The 19,870-nt window shown below is 56.4% G+C and overlaps 1 protein-coding gene across 4 annotated transcripts in view; it reads right to left on the bottom strand.

Annotated features, from left to right (window-relative positions):
- Positions 1-19,870, bottom strand: part of SPTBN2 (spectrin beta, non-erythrocytic 2) — a 37,011-nt gene that overhangs the window by 11,032 nt on the left and 6,109 nt on the right. For 3 of the 4 annotated variants that reach the window (XM_036121484.2, XM_036121485.2, XM_036121482.2), the window contains exons 2-19: positions 18,940-19,118; positions 14,111-14,262; positions 13,492-13,665; positions 12,563-12,654; positions 12,323-12,403; positions 11,907-12,022; positions 9,737-9,849; positions 9,410-9,597; positions 8,515-8,632; positions 7,767-7,925; positions 7,147-7,449; positions 5,903-6,056; positions 4,811-5,681; positions 2,965-3,102; positions 1,837-2,593; positions 1,030-1,232; positions 560-650; positions 180-326 (exon numbers count right to left, since the gene is read on the bottom strand). In XM_036121484.2, the coding sequence (XP_035977377.1) occupies positions 180-326; positions 560-650; positions 1,030-1,232; positions 1,837-2,593; positions 2,965-3,102; positions 4,811-5,681; positions 5,903-6,056; positions 7,147-7,449; positions 7,767-7,925; positions 8,515-8,632; positions 9,410-9,597; positions 9,737-9,849; positions 11,907-12,022; positions 12,323-12,403; positions 12,563-12,654; positions 13,492-13,665; positions 14,111-14,262; positions 18,940-19,096 (4,014 nt within the window). In that variant the 5' untranslated portion in view covers positions 19,097-19,118. Of the gene's footprint in view, positions 1-179; positions 327-559; positions 651-1,029; positions 1,233-1,836; positions 2,594-2,964; positions 3,103-4,810; positions 5,682-5,902; positions 6,057-7,146; positions 7,450-7,766; positions 7,926-8,514; positions 8,633-9,409; positions 9,598-9,736; positions 9,850-11,906; positions 12,023-12,322; positions 12,404-12,562; positions 12,655-13,491; positions 13,666-14,110; positions 14,263-16,517; positions 16,910-18,939; positions 19,119-19,870 lie in introns of those variants that run through there. The other variant, XM_036121483.2, reaches the window with a different exon arrangement.

Raw genomic sequence — 19,870 nt, 5'->3', positions numbered from 1 at the left:
GACTTTTGTTCCCCAGACCGTAAGTTTCCATCTTGGAGGTTTGGCACCAGAAACCCCATGACCTCTATCCCTGGAAGAACCATAGCCTGAAGCCAGGATCCTCCCCTGCACTGTGGCCAGGACCGTGTCCGGAGGAGGACCCAGGGCTCTCTCCTTGCTGCTGCTGTCACACCACTCACCTTATCCACTTTGTCCAACCAGTCTTTGTTGGCGGCCAGCTCGGCCATGAACGCCTGGTGCTTCTGCCACTTGGTGTGCAGGTTGCGGGCCTCATCATAGGACACGTCCTGGGCTGTCAGCATCTTCTCGTCAATCCAGAGCTTCAGCTGGACCAAGCACAGAGCAGGGGTGGAGAAGGGCAGAGGACATTTCAGATGCGGTGAGGCATAAGGGGGTGAGGTGAGCTGGGAGAAGTGGTGGATGTGGGGGGAAGCCAGGCAGGGGTCCACTTACTCAGGTGATACTGCAACGGTCTTATTCTAGGCTCAGAAAGCTGGGGAACATTAGCAAAGGGATGGCTGGGGAATGTGGGAGGGGACATGGGGGAACAGAGCCTCACCTCGTGACAGTCCTGTAGGAAATGCTGCTGCCCTCGGTTGTCCCGAAGACGGCCCAAAAGCTGCTGCACCGCTTCTTGATTCTTCTTGTGTCTGTAATGACAGTCCCTTGTGAGGCCCTCGAACTCACTGTCAAAGGGCTATGACCCTGTAACTAACCTAGAAGCCTTCAGTCCTCTTGCTACGGGGACAATGCCTTCTGGGAGCTCTGCAAGACAACCCGGGATTACGGATGTCTGCCATCCAGCTAGGCCAGTGGACTTCATCTCCCCTGGTGTGGGGGAAGCAGAGCTTCCCAGCTCATGGCTTAGTCCCTCTCTGACCACTAAGTTCTTCCTCCTCTACTTTTCGTCAGCCCCCACCACCATCTGTCTGTGCTGCGTTCTCCAACTTCTTCATCAGTGGAACCGGCCAGGCTGTTCTCGCTCACTTCCCCACCAGGGCTCCCATGTACCCACTGTCTTCATCATACCTCCTCTCGATGGAGTCGGCCTTCTCCTGGATCTTCTCGGCGTGGATGTTGCCCCCAGACACCAGCTGGCGCCCAGCCTCCAGCAGCCCGCGGATCCGCTCTCCGTTGGCATCCATGGTGCTCATGAAATCTTCCAGTTTTTTTATGGCGGCATCCGCAGCTTGGAGAGTCCCCGGCATCTCCGTGTGGGACAAAACGTATTCCTGTGTGGGAGGGGAGGTACGCAGCTCACTTCTCAAAAGTACTTGTCGACTTTTCAGAAGGGACCTACTGAAGGATGCATCAGACGCGGAGCCCAGCTGGGGAGGGGAGGGTGGACGGTCTGGTTCTGAAGACAGTTGGGGGGGGGTTCCTGATTAATGCCACAGGCTCGCAAAGTATCAAGGGAGCTGGGCAGGAGGACCTGAACAGCCCAAATCCTGTTCCAAATTATTTCTGGCCAGTGATTTGATTTAACAGTTACATGACAAGTCAGGTTTTTTATTTCTCCTCAAGTCAGTTTCGGCAGGTTATATTTACATATTTTTTTTTTTAAGTAAGTGCTAAGCCCAACATGGGCCTTGAACTCACAACTCTGAGATCAAGAGTCACATGCTCTACTGACTAAGCCAGCCAAGCACCTACATCTTGTTTTTTTTTTGTTTTTTTTAACTCCTATATTTTTCTTGCACGTTCTCCCTGTCCATCCTGGTTCCTCAATTACTCCACCCGCTGCCATTTCCTCCTCACCCACCTCTCTCTCATCCACACTTCCCTGTCCCTAGTCCCCTCTTCTTCCTGGGTGGGACTCTGTGTCCCTGCTCTCACCTGGCTGCTGAGCACGCCCTCGGCCTGGCGCGCATCCCGCAGGAAGCCTTGGAAGCCATGGGCCTGGGCCAGGCGGCCTTGCCGGCTCTCCCACATGCGGCCCAGCTCCTCCCAGCCGGTGCCCAGGGCTTCCAGTCGCTGCCGCAGGAAGAGGCACTGAGGATCAGCCTGGTCACGGGTCACCTCCTCACCCAGGGCCCGGAGCCGGCTGTACTCCCCGCGGGCCCGCTCCACCTCTCCCCGCAGGGCTGCGTGTTGGGCCAGGAGGGCCTCCGCCTCGGGCAGGGTGGCTGGCCCTTCTTCAGAGGCCACAGAGGTCTGCGTGCGACCGAGCCATGCCTGGAAGTCATCTAAGCTGCGCAGGAAGTCCTGCAGCCTCCGCGCCTCACCCAGTGACTCCTCCCGGCGTCGCATGGTGGCCCGCAGGTCTTCCCAGCCAGCTTGGACCTCTCCAAGCCGGGCATGGATGGCAGGGGCTTGGGCGGGGTGGCCAGCGGCCAGGGCATTGGCCTCTCGAGTCAGTTCGCCCACCCGGGCGGCAATGGCCTCCAGGTCCCGCTCGGTGCCGGCCAGCTTCCGCTGCAGTGCCAGCACCCCGGCCAGGTCATTGCCCAGGCCCTGGGTGGACTCGATGACCTTGGTCTTCTCTCTCATCCAGGCCTGGGTCTCTGTGCATTCTAAGTGGTAGTTCTGGATGCTCAGGGCTGACGTCAGAGCTGCCTTCTTGCCATCGGCCAGGGTCCGAAACTGCTGCCACCTGAGGGTGGGGGTGGGGGGGTCTGGTGTCTGGAGCTGCTCAGCTTCCCTGCGCTGTCCAGGTATATCTGGAAGCTTCTTCCTTGCCTCTCCTTTGGGATATTCTACCACCTGCTTGTGCTGCATTAAAGAGGCTGCTCCCGGCTCATCCTCCCTTGACTCCTTGATTACTCCCCGTCCAGGCACAAGCCTTTTTGGACTACCTTCACCCCCTTTCATTCCCTTCCTCATTTCCCACCTCTGCCCCACAACATACTCCAGATGGCCTTCCTTCCTCATTTTTAGCCTCCGTACCATGCCCTCTAGGACTCTCCCTTCTGGCTGCCATCCCTGTCTGCTGCAACCTTTCTTGGTTCCCCTCCCCAGGCCCACCTGTGGTTGAGCTGCTTCTGGGTATTGACAATGCTGTCCTTGCCCGGGGGGTTGGCCTTCAGCAACTGTTCCGCAATGTCGTTCACGGCAGTGATCCGGGCTGCGAGGGCGTTCATCTCGGGCTCCAAGGTCTCGAACCTGAGCGGGTGGAGGAGGGTGCAAGAGGTGGCCATGGGTCGTGGAAGTGGTGATGTACCAGCCCACCTCCCCTAAATGCCCAGGAAAATGCCTCTCTGTCAACGTGCGGCTGATTTATAGGAGTCTCTGCACATCTTAACCTACGCGGTCTGCAGTATCTGTGGGTCAAGTGGGGAACCCCAAGTCCCCCCAGACAAGTAGAAAAACAATAATCTCTAGAGTGCTCAAGAAGATGGTGGAAGTTAAATATCAGGAACAGTTGCAGAAGCCAAAGTAACACCTGGCCCAATACCTCATTCTTTTTTTTTTTTTTTAAAGATTTTGTTTATTTATTTGAGAGAGAGAGCACGAGAAGGGGGAGGATCAGAGGGAGAAGCAGACTCCCCACCGAGCAGGGAGCCCGATGCGGGACTCGATCCCGGGACTCCAGGATCATGACCTGAGCCGAAGGCAGTCGCTTAACCAACTGAGCCACCCAGGCGCCCAACAACACCTCATTCTTTATCAGAACCTCCCTATTCCTCCTGGGACTGATCCTTTAGGCACCTACCTGGGTCCCATCCTAATACCAGGGGTTAAAAAACGAACTGACAACCAAAAATATTTGTTTGAGTGATAAAGATGTGAAGCATAACTTCTGTGATATTCTCACGGTCTGCAAATGGTTTCTGTAAAGGGCAAATATTTCAGGCTATGTGGGCCATAAGGTCCCTGTCATCTGCTGTTGTAGTGCAAAAGCAGCCAGGGATGATATGCAAATGAATGAGCCTGGCTCTGTTCCAATAAAGCTTTATTTAAAAAAAAAAAAAAAAAAAAAGGCAGCAAGCTGGAGTTGGCCCCAGAATTATAGTATGCTGATCCCTGTCATAGGATATCTTGAAAGCTTAAAAAAAGAAATCTTTAAATACATTTTTAAAACCACCAGGAAATTTGACTATAGAATGAGTAATCGATGATATCAAGGAATTGCTAATTTTATTCTATACGATAATTAATGGTATAATGGTTCTACATGAAAAACGTCCTTTCTAAATCATTTTAAGATGTATTATTCTGTAAATAAAGCTACTTGATAAGGTTAATCAGTGTATCTGTCTAAAGGTCTATAACATCAAAGCCCTAGCTATTTTAAGTCCACACACATAATTTACTATATTTGAGAATACTTCTTCCTTTTTCTTAGAGGACATATCGTGGGGAGCCCAGAAGTGAAATGATAATCTGGGGATTTGCTAATTTTTAAAATGAAAAATAATCAAATATAGCAAGATACTGACAATTACTGAATCCGGGTGATGGGAAAATAGGAGTTTGTGGTATGTTTTCTCCTTTTGAGTATGTTTGACATTTTTCATGAAAAGCAAAACCCAGACAACTGTTAAAAGACTCAAAGGGTCGGGGGCGCCTGGGTGGCTCAGTTGGTTGAGCCTCTGCCTTCGGCTCAGGTCATGATCCCGGGGTCCTGGGATCGGGCCCCGCATCGGGCTCCCTGCTCAGTAGGGAGCCTGCTTCTCCCTCTGCCTCTGCTGGTCTCCCTGCTTGTGCTCTCTCTCTCTCTCTCTCTCAAACAAATAAATAAGATCTTAAAAAAAAAAAAAAGACTCAAAGGGTCGTAGCCAGGGCAGGCGGTTTACAGCAGGGCCCACGGCCCACACGTGGGCTGTCCCACTCGCCAGGCCCTCCTGGAGGACGTCCGCAGGGGGCCTACCTCTGCTGCACCACCTCCAGGTCCTCCAGGCGCTCAGGCAGGGCCAGCCCGTTGAGCCACTGCTCCTTCTCCTCCACCCACAGGCCGCAGGCCCCGGCCTCGCTGAGCATGGTGTAGAGCGCCAGGGCTGCTTCCAGGGCCCGCGCGCGCTCGCCTGCCCGGGCCTGCAGCTCCTCGTAGTGCCGTTCCAGGCTCGGCACCCGGCCCTGCACGTCTGGTGTGCAGCTCAGCGCAGGGGGCAGGGCGGCGGCCTGTTCCCTCAGGGCATCCAGGGCTGGCCGGTGGCTCCGGATCTCCTCCTCCAGGGCCCGATGCTGCCGGGCCAGGGCCTGCGTGGAGAACTCGTCGTGCCCCAGTTCGGGGCTGGACACCAGGCGCAGCGCGTCCACCAGCCAGGCCTCCATGTCGTTTGCGTCGGCCTGGAACTGATAGAGGCTGGCGGCCTGGGCAAGCCGCTGGGCACGCTCCTCTGCCAGGGCCTCCAGCCGCTCCCACTGGGCCTGCAGCTCGGCCATGCGGGCGGCGGCCTGGCTGGCCCCGGGATGGCCCTCCGCGACTAACTGCTGGCCCTGTTCCAGCGTCAGCTTCAAGGGCCCCCGCCGGCCACTCATCTCGCCCCGCAGGGCCGTGTGTTTGTTGAGCAGGCGGAGGACGCCAGTCAGGTCCCGGCCAGTTTCTGCGGAGGCCAGTAGGTGTTGCTGCTCCCGAACCCAGGCCTCGGCCTCACCCACCTCCCAGAGGAAACGCCACAGGCGCCGGGACTCCTCCAGCCGGGCCCGCCGGGCCGCTGCTAACTCGCACAGCGCCTCGTAGCTCTGCTCCAGGGAGGCCACCCGCTCTGACACCAGCTGGGGGTCGCATGGTTTGTACTCTGAAAAGGTCGGGGCGGAGGGTTGAGAGCTGTCGCCCAGCCATCCCGCTGCCCCCTACCCGTCCCTGGTTATGAATCTCTACACACACCGCCCCTTAGGCCTCCCTCCCTAGCTCCGTCACCTCCCACCCACCCCTCATCCTTCCTGTCCCCAGTTTTCCCAGTCTGGCTGTTCTCCTTCCTGAGCCGCTCCCTGCTCGGCTCCTTCCCCCAGGGTTCACCTTTGCCTGGGTCACAGAAGCGCAGTGCAGAGGCGCTGACGGCCCGCACCCTCTCAGCCTGCACGGCGATGTCCGCTTCCACCAGCTCGTGCAGCTGCAGCAGGTCCTCCACTCCGGCCAGATGCTTGCCCAGGTCGTGAGACTGCAGCCGGCCCTGCCGGGACAGGCGGCGTGCCCGTGCCCATCCGAGGGCTCCCCAGGTCCCTCCCCGCCAGGCCTCTTTCAAGCCCACCGCACGCGCGGGCCAACCTCGCTCCCTTTTCCTGGATCCACTGCACCTCCCAGCCTCCTTGGGTGGCTGCAGGGGTCACACGCAGATGAGCACAGCCGCTCCTGTCTGTCGGCCCCCACTCACACACGCAGTGACGCCCCAGTTCTGTCCCGGCACCCTGGCCATCTTGTACTCAACTCCCCTCCTGTGGAACGACTGACTTTCTTACTAAATCTTGCTCCCGAAATCTCCGTTCTGACTCATCTTCTCAGCCCCAGAATTATCGCCACCCTCCTGCGGTCACGGCTCAGCCCCCAGCACCCCAGCAATTCCAGGGTCTCTCCAGACCCACCCTCATCCCCATCCTTTGCCTAGATCGCTGCACAGCCTCTAACTGGCCCCTCGGCCCCCCTTGGGCTGTCCCCTCCTTCACATTGTGGTCAGAGTGACCTTTGAAAACATGAAGGCAGAACCACGTCTCTCCTTTCCAAAACCTTCTGATGGCGCTCAGTGCTCCATGTTACTCTGAACAAGACCCATACCCCTGAGCAGGCCGGGCAGGCCCTGTGGGAGCAGGCTGCTCCACCTTGCCTCATCCGCGGCCCCTCCTGTTCTTGCAGTGCCCCTGGCCCTCCTTCCTATGCTGAACATAGCACGCCTGTGCAGGCCCAGGGCTGTTCCTTCTGCCTGCAACATTCCCTGCTCACAGCCCCCGCGCCGGCTCCTTGTGTTAGTCTGTGTTTCCTCAGAGGCCTGCCAGGACCCCGTCACCCCGTGGCCCTGTTCAGTTTCCTTGTAGGTTCTATGTCTGCCTGCTATTTTGTTTCATGTGGGCCCAGGGGTTTCCTCCTCAGCCTCCTCCCACTAGAACGCGAGACCTGCGAGGGCAGGGCCCTGTTTGCTCCGTGTGCCCACATCGGGGTCAGGGCCCGGCACCGAGACTTACTCCACCAAGATGCGCCACGGGAATGGACCCCCCGTCGCACTCCCACGGTCCTGCTCCCCCCTCCCCGCCCCCTCGTCCCGCTGTTACCTTCATCTCTTCCATCCAGTCCATGAGGTAGAGCAGGTCCTGAAACACCTTCTGCAGCTCCAGGTTGAGGAGGAGCCGCTCCCGCCGGGCGGCCACCATCTGCCGCAGGAAGTCCCAGAGGCGCGCCACGTTGTGCTGCCGCGCCGCGATGCGCTTGATGTCATGGTAGCGCTCAGCCGCCAGCTCGGCGGCCACGGCATCCACGGCCTGCACCCGGCCGCTGTAGGCCACGATGTCCGTCTCGATGGCCTCGTGCTTCCGCACGGCCGCCTCGACGGCCGCCAGCTCCAGCCCGAAGTTGTCCTGCGGCGGAGGGCAGGCGGGGGAGGTGGGGGAGGTGGGGGAGCTCAGGCACCCCAGCTCCGCCCACTCGCCCCTTCTGCTCTCGGGGGCACTTGCGCCGCAAGATGCCAACTCCACACGGTGGCTCTGTTTCCTCTCTATCCTGTCCCATCCTGTCCCCTTTCTCCTGTTCAAGCCTCTGGCCCTGATTCGGGGGGGGACTCTTGGTCGTCTTCTCTGTGCGATGGATTCCCCCATGTTACAGGGCTCGTAACCCACCGCTCTCTCTCCCATTTCTCCTGCCCACCCGCGCAGGCCAAGAGCCCCCCCCGCCCTACCTGGGACACGAGGCGCTGGTTCTCGCCAAGCCAGGTCTCCCGCATGGCGGCTTTGCGGTCGAAGCGGGCGGCCAACTGCTCCAGCTTCTCCTGGCGGATGAGCTCGGTGCGCAGGGCCAGCTCGCGCTCGTGCTCCGCTTTCTCCAGCCGCTCCCAAGCCTGCGAGGTGGGGGGACAGGATTGGTGCCAAAGGACTAGGGCTCAGGAAGTGAGGGTGGGGAGGGGTCATTGCGACTGGGGGGCACACGATGAGTCCCAGGGAAGCTTGGTCTAGTGGGTCTGCGGCATGTGGTCAGTCAGACACCTGTGCACGGAAGCATGAGAAACGGACAGCGGGAGTGCCACGGGGCCACACGAAAGCACGTCTGCTTACGGACGAGGACTGGAGGGGGACAGGGTACAATGAAAACCACTGGATTTGTCTGTGGTGGTGGGACCGTGGGTGAACCCTATTACTGATATTAATCTTACAATGTCATCTGTGAAAAAGATAAAATAAAAGCAGAGAGAGTAAATCGGGGGCATGCCGAACAAGATAAGCGACTGGGGTCTGAGTTTATGATGCGCGCTTGCAAGGAGAGACGGAGGGAGGAGGAAGGGGGATGTTCGGGGCGCACGACAGCATGTGTGAGTCACGTCGTTGGGACCACGGAGGGCCGCGGGCAGCCGGGACAAGCGTTCCGGTCAGGGCAGTGGGGGCTGGTGTCAAGGATGGGACGTCTGTGGGGCGGGGAGGGAGGCTGTGCACCTTGTTGATGTCAGAGATGAGCCGGCCCTCGCGGGGCGTGTAGACCTTCTGATTGTTGGCCCGCAGCTTGCTCTGGATGGTGAAGAGCAGAACTTCCAAGTTCCCCTTCTCAGTGAACCTGAGGCAGGAGGCCGGGTTGGGGTCAGAGTCAAAGGCCACCCAGGCACAGGGACTCTACATTTCAAAACGAAGTGTCCTGTGGTGCTTTTCTTCTCATGATCTCAGTGCAAAAGCCAGAAAATATGGACAAGCAAAAAGAACATAATTTTAAAACAAATGAAAACCAGAGAGAAGTGACCAGTTACACTTTGGCATGCACCTCAAATCATTCTTGGGATGTGTAGGAGCAGATGTTTTCTGGATTAGTATTAGTTTTGGAGCTGAAACATACTAACTCCGAAAGAGCTCAATAATAGACAAACTGAAGCTGTAGCATGTACTGTACAGAGCTGCGTCCTGGCGATCCCACACTTGAAAAAAAGTCCATTTCTAAAACAGGTAACAGTCAGAACCTTTGCAATGTGCACGGCACCAGCCACACTCCCGTGTTCCTGGTGATGACCTGCCCGTCAGATCCAATCCCCCTGTCCCCAAGCTGGGAGTGGGTTCCAAAACACCCGGCCAGTAATCTTATCTGAGCGGATCACACTGATTCTACCTGCCGCAGTAAGCCTCTCCCGAGCATGACTTTTTTTTTTTTTTTAAATGGATCATCATTTAAAAAATTTATCTTGGAATTGCTTCTGGCACTTCGAGCTGGGGGAAATGAGCCTTCACTGCATTTATGTTCTGCCAAATTTCCCTCCCAAAAGGCCACCCTGATTTAGGCTTCTTCTCCCATGAGCACGGCTCAGGGCCGGCATGCTGCAGCAGGGGGCGGCCCAGGAGCACCTACTTCGGTGGCTTCTCCACGGTGCGGTAGGAATTGAAGGACTGCAGCTGGTTCTGGACCCCACTCAGGGAGTTGGCCAGCTGCCGGTCATTGAGGGTGACAATTGTTTGCTCAATCCACTGCAGCAGCTCTGAGGCCAGGGACTCATACTTCTCCACCAGGCGCTCGGCCTCCATGGCATGGTCCAATACCTGTGAGACAGCGACAAGGGGGTCCTGCCTACGGGGTCCCTGGCCCAGCCCTGCAGCTCCCCCCGTCTCTGCTTTCGGGGAGGAAGACTCCTAGGCAGGACCTCTGTTCCGACCACCTTGTGCGGGGTGGGGGGGGTACCTTGCCAATCCTTTTGCCTTCCACAGCCAGGGCCTTCATCTTGGAGAAGTAGTGATAGTAAGTAGCCACGTAAGTGATGATTGATTTCTCGTCTGGTTGGTCCACATTCACATCTGAGAGAAAGGACCACTCAGGTCAGGCACTGATGTTTAGAGATTAGAAACCTGCCTCCCAGAAAAACAAACTGAGGGTTCTAGAGGGGAGGGGGATGGGAGGATGGGTTAGCCTGGTGATGGGTATTGAGGAAGGCACGTTCTGCATGGAGCACTGGGTGTTATGCACAAACAATGAATCATGGAACACTACATCTAAAACTAATGATGTAATGTATGGGGATTAACATAACGATAAAAACATTTAAAAAAATAATTAAAAAAAAAGGATGATAGAAACCTGCCTCCCAGAAGAACACCTGCAACTTGGATTGCTTACCCCAATCCCAGAGCCGTCCCCCCCCCCCCCCCCCCCCCCCCCCCCCCCCGCCCTGAAACTGACATCCTTCCAGCTCCTCTCAGGGCAAAATGACAAATAAATCATTTGGACTAAAAGGACATGAAAAAGCAAAGTTTCTTTTTTTTCCCCTCCTAGGAACAAGCAGAGGACAAAATGCAGAAGCCCGAGGAGGCTTTTACCCAGTATTTCCAATGGAGACCAAAATTACTGTCGAGGGCAGGAAAGGCAAGAAAAGAAACAGTATTCCCGTTTGGGGATGGATCTTGTACTTAGAGGCTGGAAAGATGTCTAAGAAATCAGTGGATTCAGGGGCAGCAAGATGGGAGATACAAACTAAGCTTCCCGAAGCCGGGATGTTCAGAGAGACAGGCCCAGCAAGCCCCAGCAGTTCTCAGGGCCATCTTGGGGCATGGTCATGGCTATTTCTGACCTCAATCCCAAAGTTCAGCTGCGAATCCAAGGAGGTGAGTGTCCTTCAGGCAAATCAGCTTCTACCACAAAGACCAAGGCTGGGACTTGAAATGCCTGGGTTCTACGCCCAGGCAGATTCCATCCTACCTACAGGGAAGACTATAGGGCGGGAAGACTATAGGGCTGGAAGCCCTTGTGACCCCCTCTGAAAGCCCACAGGCAAGAAGGACCCATTGAAGTCATGTCATAAAGTTACAGGAGACTTCGCTTTACTTAAAATGTTCTTTATCATAACTGTGCCTCTCAAATGCTGTCCCAGGAACCTATGTTTGCCTGACTTCCATCGCTAGATGGCTGACGTGTGTCACTCTGGACTGAGATGGGGCTACGGTGGGATGGCAAACAGGGAGAAAATAACCGAGACCCAAGTCTGCCCAGTGAGCTTAGGATGGAGCGTTTCCAGCAGGGAAGCCCCTTGGCCCTTCTCTGCCTCCCGTTTCTGGCGGCACCAAGACTGCTCTCCCCGAGAAGTGGCTGAGGAAACAGGTCTGGAGTTTGGATCTCGGCTCCACCCGCTGTACGACCTCGGGAAAGTCACTTAACCCTTGGATAGGTCCCCATCTTCTCTTCCATAAACTGAGGACTATTAATCATGGCCTTGATTTCCAGGGGGTGTTGTGAGGATTGAGTTGAGTGAAGCATGTCGAGTGCAGGGCCAGGTCCAAAATAAAAGCCCAGGGGCTCCTGCCAGTCTCACCAGCATTAAGATCAGAACCACAGGGGTCAGTAAGCAGGGCCCGCTGACCGTAAGGCCAGAGTGGGGTGAGATCTCGGGGTCATGCAGCTTAATTTAGAACCCTAGAATTTTAGAGTGAGAAGGGCCCTTAGAGACCACAGGGACCAATCTTCTCATTTTAGAGACGAGGAAAATGAGCCACAGAGAGGCTAAGCGACCGGCTCTAAGTCACAGAGCTGCTCCATGGTGGGGCTGGCCTAGAACCACATTCGAGGGCTCTTTCTGCCACAGGGCTGCCCCTCTTCCTACAGCTTTTTTTTGCAGGGGGGGGGGATATAATTTTCACATAAAATTCACCCTTTTACAGGAGACTAGTCAGCGGTTTTCGGTACATTCACAAAGTTGTGCAGCCCTCACCACGATCTACTCCAGAACATTTCCATCACCCCCAAAGGAAACTCCGTACCCATTAGTGTTCACCTCCCCCCAGCCCCCCACCCTCAGCCCGACACCCACTCATCTGCCTCTGTCTCTATCCCACAGCATCTTCTTTACAGCACTCTGCCCCACCTTCGGGATCCAGCAGCTTTGTGAGCCCCAGCTCCTTCTCGGCCAGATTGAACGCATTTTGCAGGTTGTAGTGTGCATTGCACTTCCTCAGCGACTCAAAATCCAGCAGATCCGGCCTGCGAGGGGAGGCAATGTAGAAGGTATCAGGAGCGCATGAGCTCCTAAAGAGGAAAAGTAAAGCCACCCCTGTCTTTATCCCTGTCACCAACTCCATTTTGTCCTGAACCAGGCACCCCAAACCCACACCCACTGCTCCCACCCCCGTGGGTCCCATCACAGCCCTCTGTGCAGCGTGATGCCCCCACATCCTGGCCCTTCTCTGAATGTTCGCCTCCCATAACTGCCGTGGAGCCCAGCTCACGGTCCATCTAGGCGCCTGCGCGCCAGGGCCCCGAGCCCGGCCAGCGGCTCCTCACCGGTGCTTGTGCACGATGGCGTTGAAGGCCAGCCCGTCCCTCCAGCTGGTGGTGAAGTTGTGCACGTTCACATTGGGATACCTGTAACCGGAGACCGGGAAGAACGGGGAGTAGGGCCTAGCCCTGGTCTGTGACTCAAGGATGGATCCCCAGCTTGTGGTTCCGGGAGCCCATCCCTCCTTTACCGCACAGCCTCGGTGCATCCAACCCTCCAAGGCCACGGTCCCCGGGCAGCCTCACCCCGCAGTCTTCATCTGGCACCACAGCAGTAGGGCATCCTTGGCCGACTTCTTCTCCTTGTTGTCTTCTGTTTCCACGCTGATGTCTTGGATCTAAGAAGGAAAGAAGGAAGATCCTCACTCCCTGAACAGGGGCTCCTGGAGTTATTGGAGATACTCCGTGAGACATAGCAGGAAACTGCTCGAGACTCCTGTAAGAGGGGTGCCGGGACAGAGCCGGGGGACCTCTCCTCCTGGGCTAGGGACCACAAAACATCGGTTCAAAAGGATTTGAGGCAGCAGGATGTGGTCAGAAGTCAGAAGAGTGGAAGCGCCTCAAAGCGAAGGATGCTGGCTCCTCCGGGTGGGGAGCTGCGAGTGGACGGGTGAGCATGCCTGAGAGCTGGGTTTCCAAGGGGGTGCTGATGGAGCTCTGCTCGGGGCTGAGAGAAGCAGGACAGGTTACACCCAAGGAGGAAGGGGACAACTGGAAGAGTTGTGATGGCATGAGGACAATGGGCTACTTATGCTCAGAGCATAAGAAGCAGTAGGGGGACTGTTTTAGGGAGGCAAGCAGAGTTTGAGGCAGAGGTGGACCAATGATCAGGCTCCAAGTGCGGTTCTCAAACTCTCAGGGGTGAAGGTCGGTCCAGTTTGTAAAATCTCCAGTCCCTTGTGGACCAATGTGTGGTCCTACCACATGTGGCCAGTAAACAGACCAGGCCACAGGGAACCTGCCACAGAAGTATGACAACACCCACACTGGTCTCTACCCTGTGTAAGGAGGAGGGTCTCCAGGTCTGCTGCCTGGATGTCACAGCAACCGTAAACTGCTATACAAGGTTCTAGACCCTCTGTGTTTTTATCAGTCACGCCGTGGACCAGCGGTGCCCGTTTGCGGTACGGCACCGATGTGTGAAGGACACTCTGCGTGACGCTCTGCCAGGCTACCTGGAACCGAAGGATGATGGTCCAGACCAGCCCAAGGGTCAGACGGTGGTTTCCGTCCACAATGTCATGGGAGCCCATGTTTTCCAAGTGTACTTTCTGCTCCTTCAGGAACTGCAGAGCCTTGTCCACATTCTCCAGACAGTGGATCCGCATTCGGCCTTTCGTGGGCTTTGGCTGTTGAGGGATAGGAGACAAAATGACATGGGACCATGGGCCTCCTCCTCCTTCCCTTAGCCTTCTCAAGGCCCTGCTCTGCACACCTTCCCCGTGACCCCACTCAGGAACACAGGCACAGCCCTCAAGGCTGGGCCAAAGTTCACAGAGCCAAAGCTGAGGTTCCAGAGGAGGCTTGAGCAGATTAAGATTCCCAAGGGAATTAATTGCACCCAGAGTGGGTGGGAAAAGAAGTGTTTTCAATGGGGCCACTGTTCCTGTCTTCGTGAAGCAATGCTCCTATTTAATCCAGGCAGCAAAGCCTCTCAAAATGAAACCATCCTCTGAGGAGAGGGCAGCCAACTGCTTCCCACTCTGTGCCGTCACTCTTCTAAGGGCAGCTCCCAGCTTGTCCCCCTGACCACTGTTTCTTGGGCTCCCTCCTCCTTCTGTAACCATAGCTCACCAGTGTCTCTCCCGAGAGCACCTCGAGGAGCCTCAGGAGGTTACGTCCATCCCGGAGGTCACTGTAAAGGTCTCCCACCCGGCACGTCACCCGGGCCAGGTGCGAGTTCACCCACTTGGTGAAGGTTTTCTTCTGTACGGCTTCTCGCTCATCTGCGGTGGCAACATGGGGTCATTTCTGTCCTTCAAGTACAGTGCACCTGCTTCTAAACACCAGTTGATGGGATTGGGGGGCTGGGGGATGCTTGAGAGCCCAGAAGTGAGATCTGGGAAGGAGGAGGGGAAGGAAGCTGCCTAAGACGAAAATCCCTAACTTAAAAAGCAGGGAATAAAGAAATTGGAATGAGCTCATAAGGTAAAAAAGAAAAAAGAGCAGGGCGCCTGGGTGGCTCAGTTGGTTAAGCAACTGCCTTCAGCTCAGGTCATGATCCTGGAGTCCCTGGGTCAAGTCCCGCATCGGGCTCCCTGCTCGGCGGGGAGTCTGCTTCTCCGTCTGACCCTCCCCCTTCTCATGTGCTCTCTCTCATTCTCTCTCTCTCAAATAAATAAATAAAATCTTTAAAAAAAAAAAGAAAGAAAGAAAGAAAAAAGAGCAAACAAGCTTTGAGAAGAAAGGATGAAAGAAATTAGAAGCAGTGAGACGTGTGGGGAAGGGTTGGGGTCTGGGATCATGGCTGTCCTTTAACAGTGGAGAGACACTGTTACTTCACCAGAGCCTCGCTGTCCTCATCTGTAAAACGGGCATACTACTTGACTTTCTACTTCAACCCGTGACTGTTGATGAAACGAGACAATGTACGTAAGATGCCTGGCACACGTGATGAGTTACTCTTTGGTGAGTTACAGTTATCCAGGCACCATCTGACCTGAAGGAAAGACCCAGAGCTGCTCAGGAGCAGCAGGAGGTGTGGCTGTTCTCTCTGCTGACGGACAGGGCGTGGACTTAAATTAAACCAGCAGCTTTTCCAAGTGGTCATTAGAAGGACACGATATTATAGAGGGTCTAAGCCTCCTGAGTCAGCTTGCTCTCCTGGGATAATTTAAAGAAAAGACGGGCTCCTCTACTTCTGGGGTGGGTTCATTCAATTGGTTACAATGGGATCCAGTCCCGGGACATCAGCATTCCAATGCTAAGAAGGAAAACAATCTTGAAAGTTGGGAATAGGGAAAACACTGAGCCCAGAAACACAGTGGGGATAAAACAGGCAGAGTTAGGCACAGATCTGAGAGAAAGTGAGGAAAAGCCTTGCTGGCTGGTCCACAGGAGAGGCTGCTGATGGGCGCATGCTTTTTAGGTTCCACGGAAAAATTAAAATTTTAGACGTTATAAATGACAAAGTGAGGGAAGAGGCCCAGGCCATTGGAAGCTGCTCGGGCCGTTCGGATTTCTGCCCGTTTTCCCCAGAGAAGCCCAGTGCAAGGACCCAATCCAAGTGGCTGGGGCCTGAAGAGTCACTTTTGTTTCCTTCTCAGCACCAGCGTCTCAGAAACCGAAAAGACTCATCCCTGAATTTCACATTCCTGTGCACCTCACCCATAAAACATAACGACACACCCACGTCTATTCCTGTCTCTCTTACCTCCAACTCTTGTACAACCTCTGGGTTGTAACAACGGCACCAGCAGACCCCTGCTCTGTGGACCTCCTTTCAGGGTCTCCAGGCCCCCTTGCCTGAGCTGGGGATTGCCCAGAGCAGTGGCCTTACTGGATTGGTGAAGACCGCCCTGATGTCAGGCGCACTGGGGTGAGGCCATTTTGGCCCACAGGTGGAATAAGAGAGGAAGACAGAATCGGTGGCAGCTAGGAGAAAATGGGGCAAAGCCAAGGACCAGAAATAAAGCATGACTTTACAAGGTGTCCACAACACCCACAGACACATCCCCCCGCCCCAAAACACAGTGGGTCCCAAATACACGGAAATACGGGGGCCAGGATGAACACACGCCTGCTCTGCATCTGAGCCTCTCTGCACCAACTCCCTTTGACACACTCCCTGGATTCCACACACACACTGCTCCTCACACACGTTTAGACACCCACTCAGAAACCCAGGGTGACAGGGACAAGCCCTGGGTGGCTCGGCCTCCCGGCTGACGGCCCTCTCTCCTAACAGCTATCCTAGCAGGTGCTTCACCTCCAAACGCTCCGCGCCTCCGTGCCTCCCCGTGTGCTGACACGGGCGCTGCCACCACGCTCACTGTCCCTTCTTCGGGGGGGGGGGGGCCCAAGCCTTTCCCGTCTCTGTCAGCACCCATGTGTTTCCCGGCCTCTTGTAACGACTCCCTGCGCACACCGTCTCCGAGCACAGACGGCCGAGCACGGACCGTGTCCCACTCGGCGTGCTTCGCTCCGGCCCCTCCGGCCCGGGGCCCCTCCGTCCCCGGGGCCCCTCTGGTCGGCCGCTCACCTTGCAGCTGTTTGAAGCGGCCTTCCAGCACGCTGGCGTACTGAGCGGGGTTGATGAAGGCGGCTGGCGACAGCAGGAGGTCCCCCGGGCTCTGAGCCCCTTCCACCGCCTCATAGTAAAAGTCGCCCGCGCCGTTGAGGCCGGGCCCGTGCGGCCGGCTCACCCCGTTCCCATTCATGCCGCCCGCAGCCTCTCACGCGGCCCGGGGCCCGCCGTCCATGCCCTGCCCGCGCCGGGCGCCACGGGTCCGCCCCCCGCCGCCCCCGGAGCCCCGGGTCCCGAGCGCCTGCGCTCCCGGCGGGGAGTCGGTTCAAAGGCGGGGAACGTGTCGCGGAGCGCGGGGGAAACGGAGCGCCCGAGCTCGGGGGCCAGTCGGCAGAGCACACCTGGCGGCGGCGGGAGCAGACGGAGGCGGCTCCCGACAAACAGGTCGGACGGTGCCGGGGGAGGGGCGGGAGGCGGAGCGCGGCCGGCGGCGGCTGGCCCGGCCCTGCGGGGCGAGCAGGAACTGCCGATGCCCGGCTGATCGGCCCTCCGGGCCCCCAGCTGCTCAGCGTGGGCCCCCAAAGCCAACTCCTGCTTCCCGAAGGGCTGCGGGTGGGACAAGGATGGCCCCTCTTGGGGTGACTGCGGGAGGTGCCCCCTTCAGGACCTGAGCTTTGATCCCCAGCTCGGAGAGCAGAGAAAGAGAAATCCTTGAGGAGGAGAAACCAGCTCCGTAGGTGCCCGGCACTCTGCTAGGCGCTTGCTTAAGTTCTCTTATCTGTGAATTGGTGTTCCAATCTTCCCCCACTTGTTTGTCACCACCTCCAGTTCCGGCCCCTTTCCTGCCGCTGGGCTCACCAGGCCCTCCTCAGCCAGGCCATCCCAGGGCCCCAGTGCATCCCGCTGCTGCTGCCACATCTGCCAGATTCTCTTCCCACCTCTCTCTGGGCTTCAGCTCATGTCCCTTACAGCCTACTCTTGCCTCTCTCCTGTCTTCATTCATTATTTATCTGGCACCTACTGGTGCCATGTGCAGTGCTAGGTTAAGCCCACACAGACATGCCTCCAGGAGAGCCCAGTCTGGTGGTGGAGAAATGGCAGCTCAAGGTGGCATGTGTCACATGTGCACAAACACGGGGACAGTCCTGGGTGGCATGTGGCATGTGTACAGACATCATGACAGTTCTGGAGGCAGCATGCATCCAAAACCAGGGTGCCAGGGAAACTTCTCCGCACAGAGGTGACATTGTCCACAACCCACTGTTCTGTGTCCTCTCGTCTATAGAAACACTGATATGAGTATTTCACAGGCCAGCCTGAAGACTCAACCAGAAGGGCAAAGAGAAAATACACAGTAAGGGGTTCCCAGAGCTAAGGCCACCACACAAGGGTCCTCGGATGCTGTGCTGCCTGAAAAGAATGAGCTGGAGAGCTTTTTAAAAATCCTGATTTCTGGACCATAGGTCCAAAGATCCTAATTCAGTGTGTCTAGGAGGGGGCTTGGGAATGTGTATTTGTAAAAATGTCCCTGGGTGATCCTGTAAAAAGTGCTGCCCGGTTTGGGAACCACCCCCTCAGTGTCTCCCTTCTTCCGGGAGGCCACCCACTCATGCTGGGGGCACTGCCTACGTTGGGGGGGGAGTAGATGCGGCCTCTCCCACTGCGTGGGGCTGGGAGGCCAGTAGGTCGGTGGAAGAGATAAAGGTGGGATGGAGGAGGAGGGAAGCCAGACGGGGTGGGTGGCCTTAGGGTGTGTGGGTGACTCAGCCCCACGCCAGCCGCTGGTGGTGTCAGGTGGCAGCTGCTCTCTTGTTGCCATGACAATTCCTCCCCGGAACGCAGGGAGGCCCGTCAGACGGGTTTGTTTGTGCTCAGAAGAGCTGAGGGAAGAGCCCAGGCCGTAGGGGAGGGCAGAGGCTGAGGTGGGTTGAGAGCAAACCCGGGAGAATGGGTGGTGCAGAAACCAGCGGCGGGTGGAGGGAACCTGCTTCCGGGAACAGGTAGATGAAATAATGGAAGGAACAGGCGGCAGGTGGAAAGAACAGGTGGGGAGGGAGAGGGGAGGATAATGGACTGGGACAGAGAACAGGTGTGAGAGGTGACAGAGAAAGCCAAGGAAGACCCAACAGGGGGATGAAAGGTAAGGGAGAGATGGGTGGAGATGGCCGTACTAAATGGAAAAGAGTTAAGGACCATGACTCAGGGACAGAGGGGAACAGAGCTGAGTCCTGTGCTTGGGGGAAGGGAAGCTGGAGAACATTCTGGATTGTATGAAGTTTGTTCTTGGCACTGCAGTTGGGGACCAGGAGCTTGATGGGGTAATCTGGATTAGCTGGCAGCTTAGAAAGAAAGCTGGTCTTCCCACGAAGTTGGAGGACTCTCCCCGACAAACTTCTCTCCCTCCTCAGCATCTCCCCTGGCCCTCCCCTGACCTCACCTGCCAGGGCCTTAATTCGAGACCTCTCAAAGAGGCGGGCTGAGCTGCTGTCATTGTCCCAGTCTGAGTCGGGCAGGTCCCAGCGGTTGTTGATGTCACTGTACTGGCCCTGGATCTCCAAGCTGTCGAAGTCTGTGGGTGACAGGGTGCTGCTCATGGTGGTAGGTGGCCTCCTCCTCCTGCAAGGGGGAACGTGGCTGGTGAGGGGCATCTCAGGACCACTGAGCCCACTACTTACCATGTCCTTCTCTCCTCTTGCCTTAGATCTGCTTCACTCTCCTGAGGGCCAAAGGCTGTGGTTGGTTTCTCAGTCAACAGAGATCAGCCCCTAGTGGGAGAGGGGAAGCTGTGGTGGGGAAGCAGAGGGACAGGAACCCAAGAGATGAACAAGGAGTGAGACAGGAAGGCAGGAATGTCTCAGAGTGTTGTGGCAGAGAGGAAGGGCTCCAGGGGGGACAGTGGGCAAAGCTGGGGGCTGAAAATGGCGATGGCTAACAGCATGGCTCGGGAGGGCAGTATGCAAACCAGGGTAACGCAGGAAGCAGACGTGGGACCCCATGGGCAATAATGAGTATAAACTGGAGTGCTTTCATTTCCTGGTTCCACAAACTGTTCTGAGCTCCCACTCCACACAAGACAACCTCCTATACCCAGTAGGTGATTTGAGATGAAAAGACCCTAATCCTGCTCTCCAGCTGAGATACATTTATGATACACCAGGAAGCCTGTGATGTGCTCTTAGGTGAGTATAGACAAAGTGCCCAGGAGTTCAGAGGAGGACACAGTATGGTTCTCTCCCCCTTTGTTTCCTTTTGTTTGTTACAGGGAATACCTAATAGGTGCTGGATAAATGTCCGCTGTGATACGTGGCCCTGCTATGTACGTGCATCACCTCATCACAACCCCTATGGGGCAAGGGTTCATTGTCATC

This window comes from Halichoerus grypus, chromosome 11 (assembly GCF_964656455.1).
Source record: "Halichoerus grypus chromosome 11, mHalGry1.hap1.1, whole genome shotgun sequence".
NCBI lineage: Eukaryota > Metazoa > Chordata > Mammalia > Carnivora > Phocidae > Halichoerus > Halichoerus grypus.
This window is presented reverse-complemented; position numbering and strand designations above follow the sequence as displayed.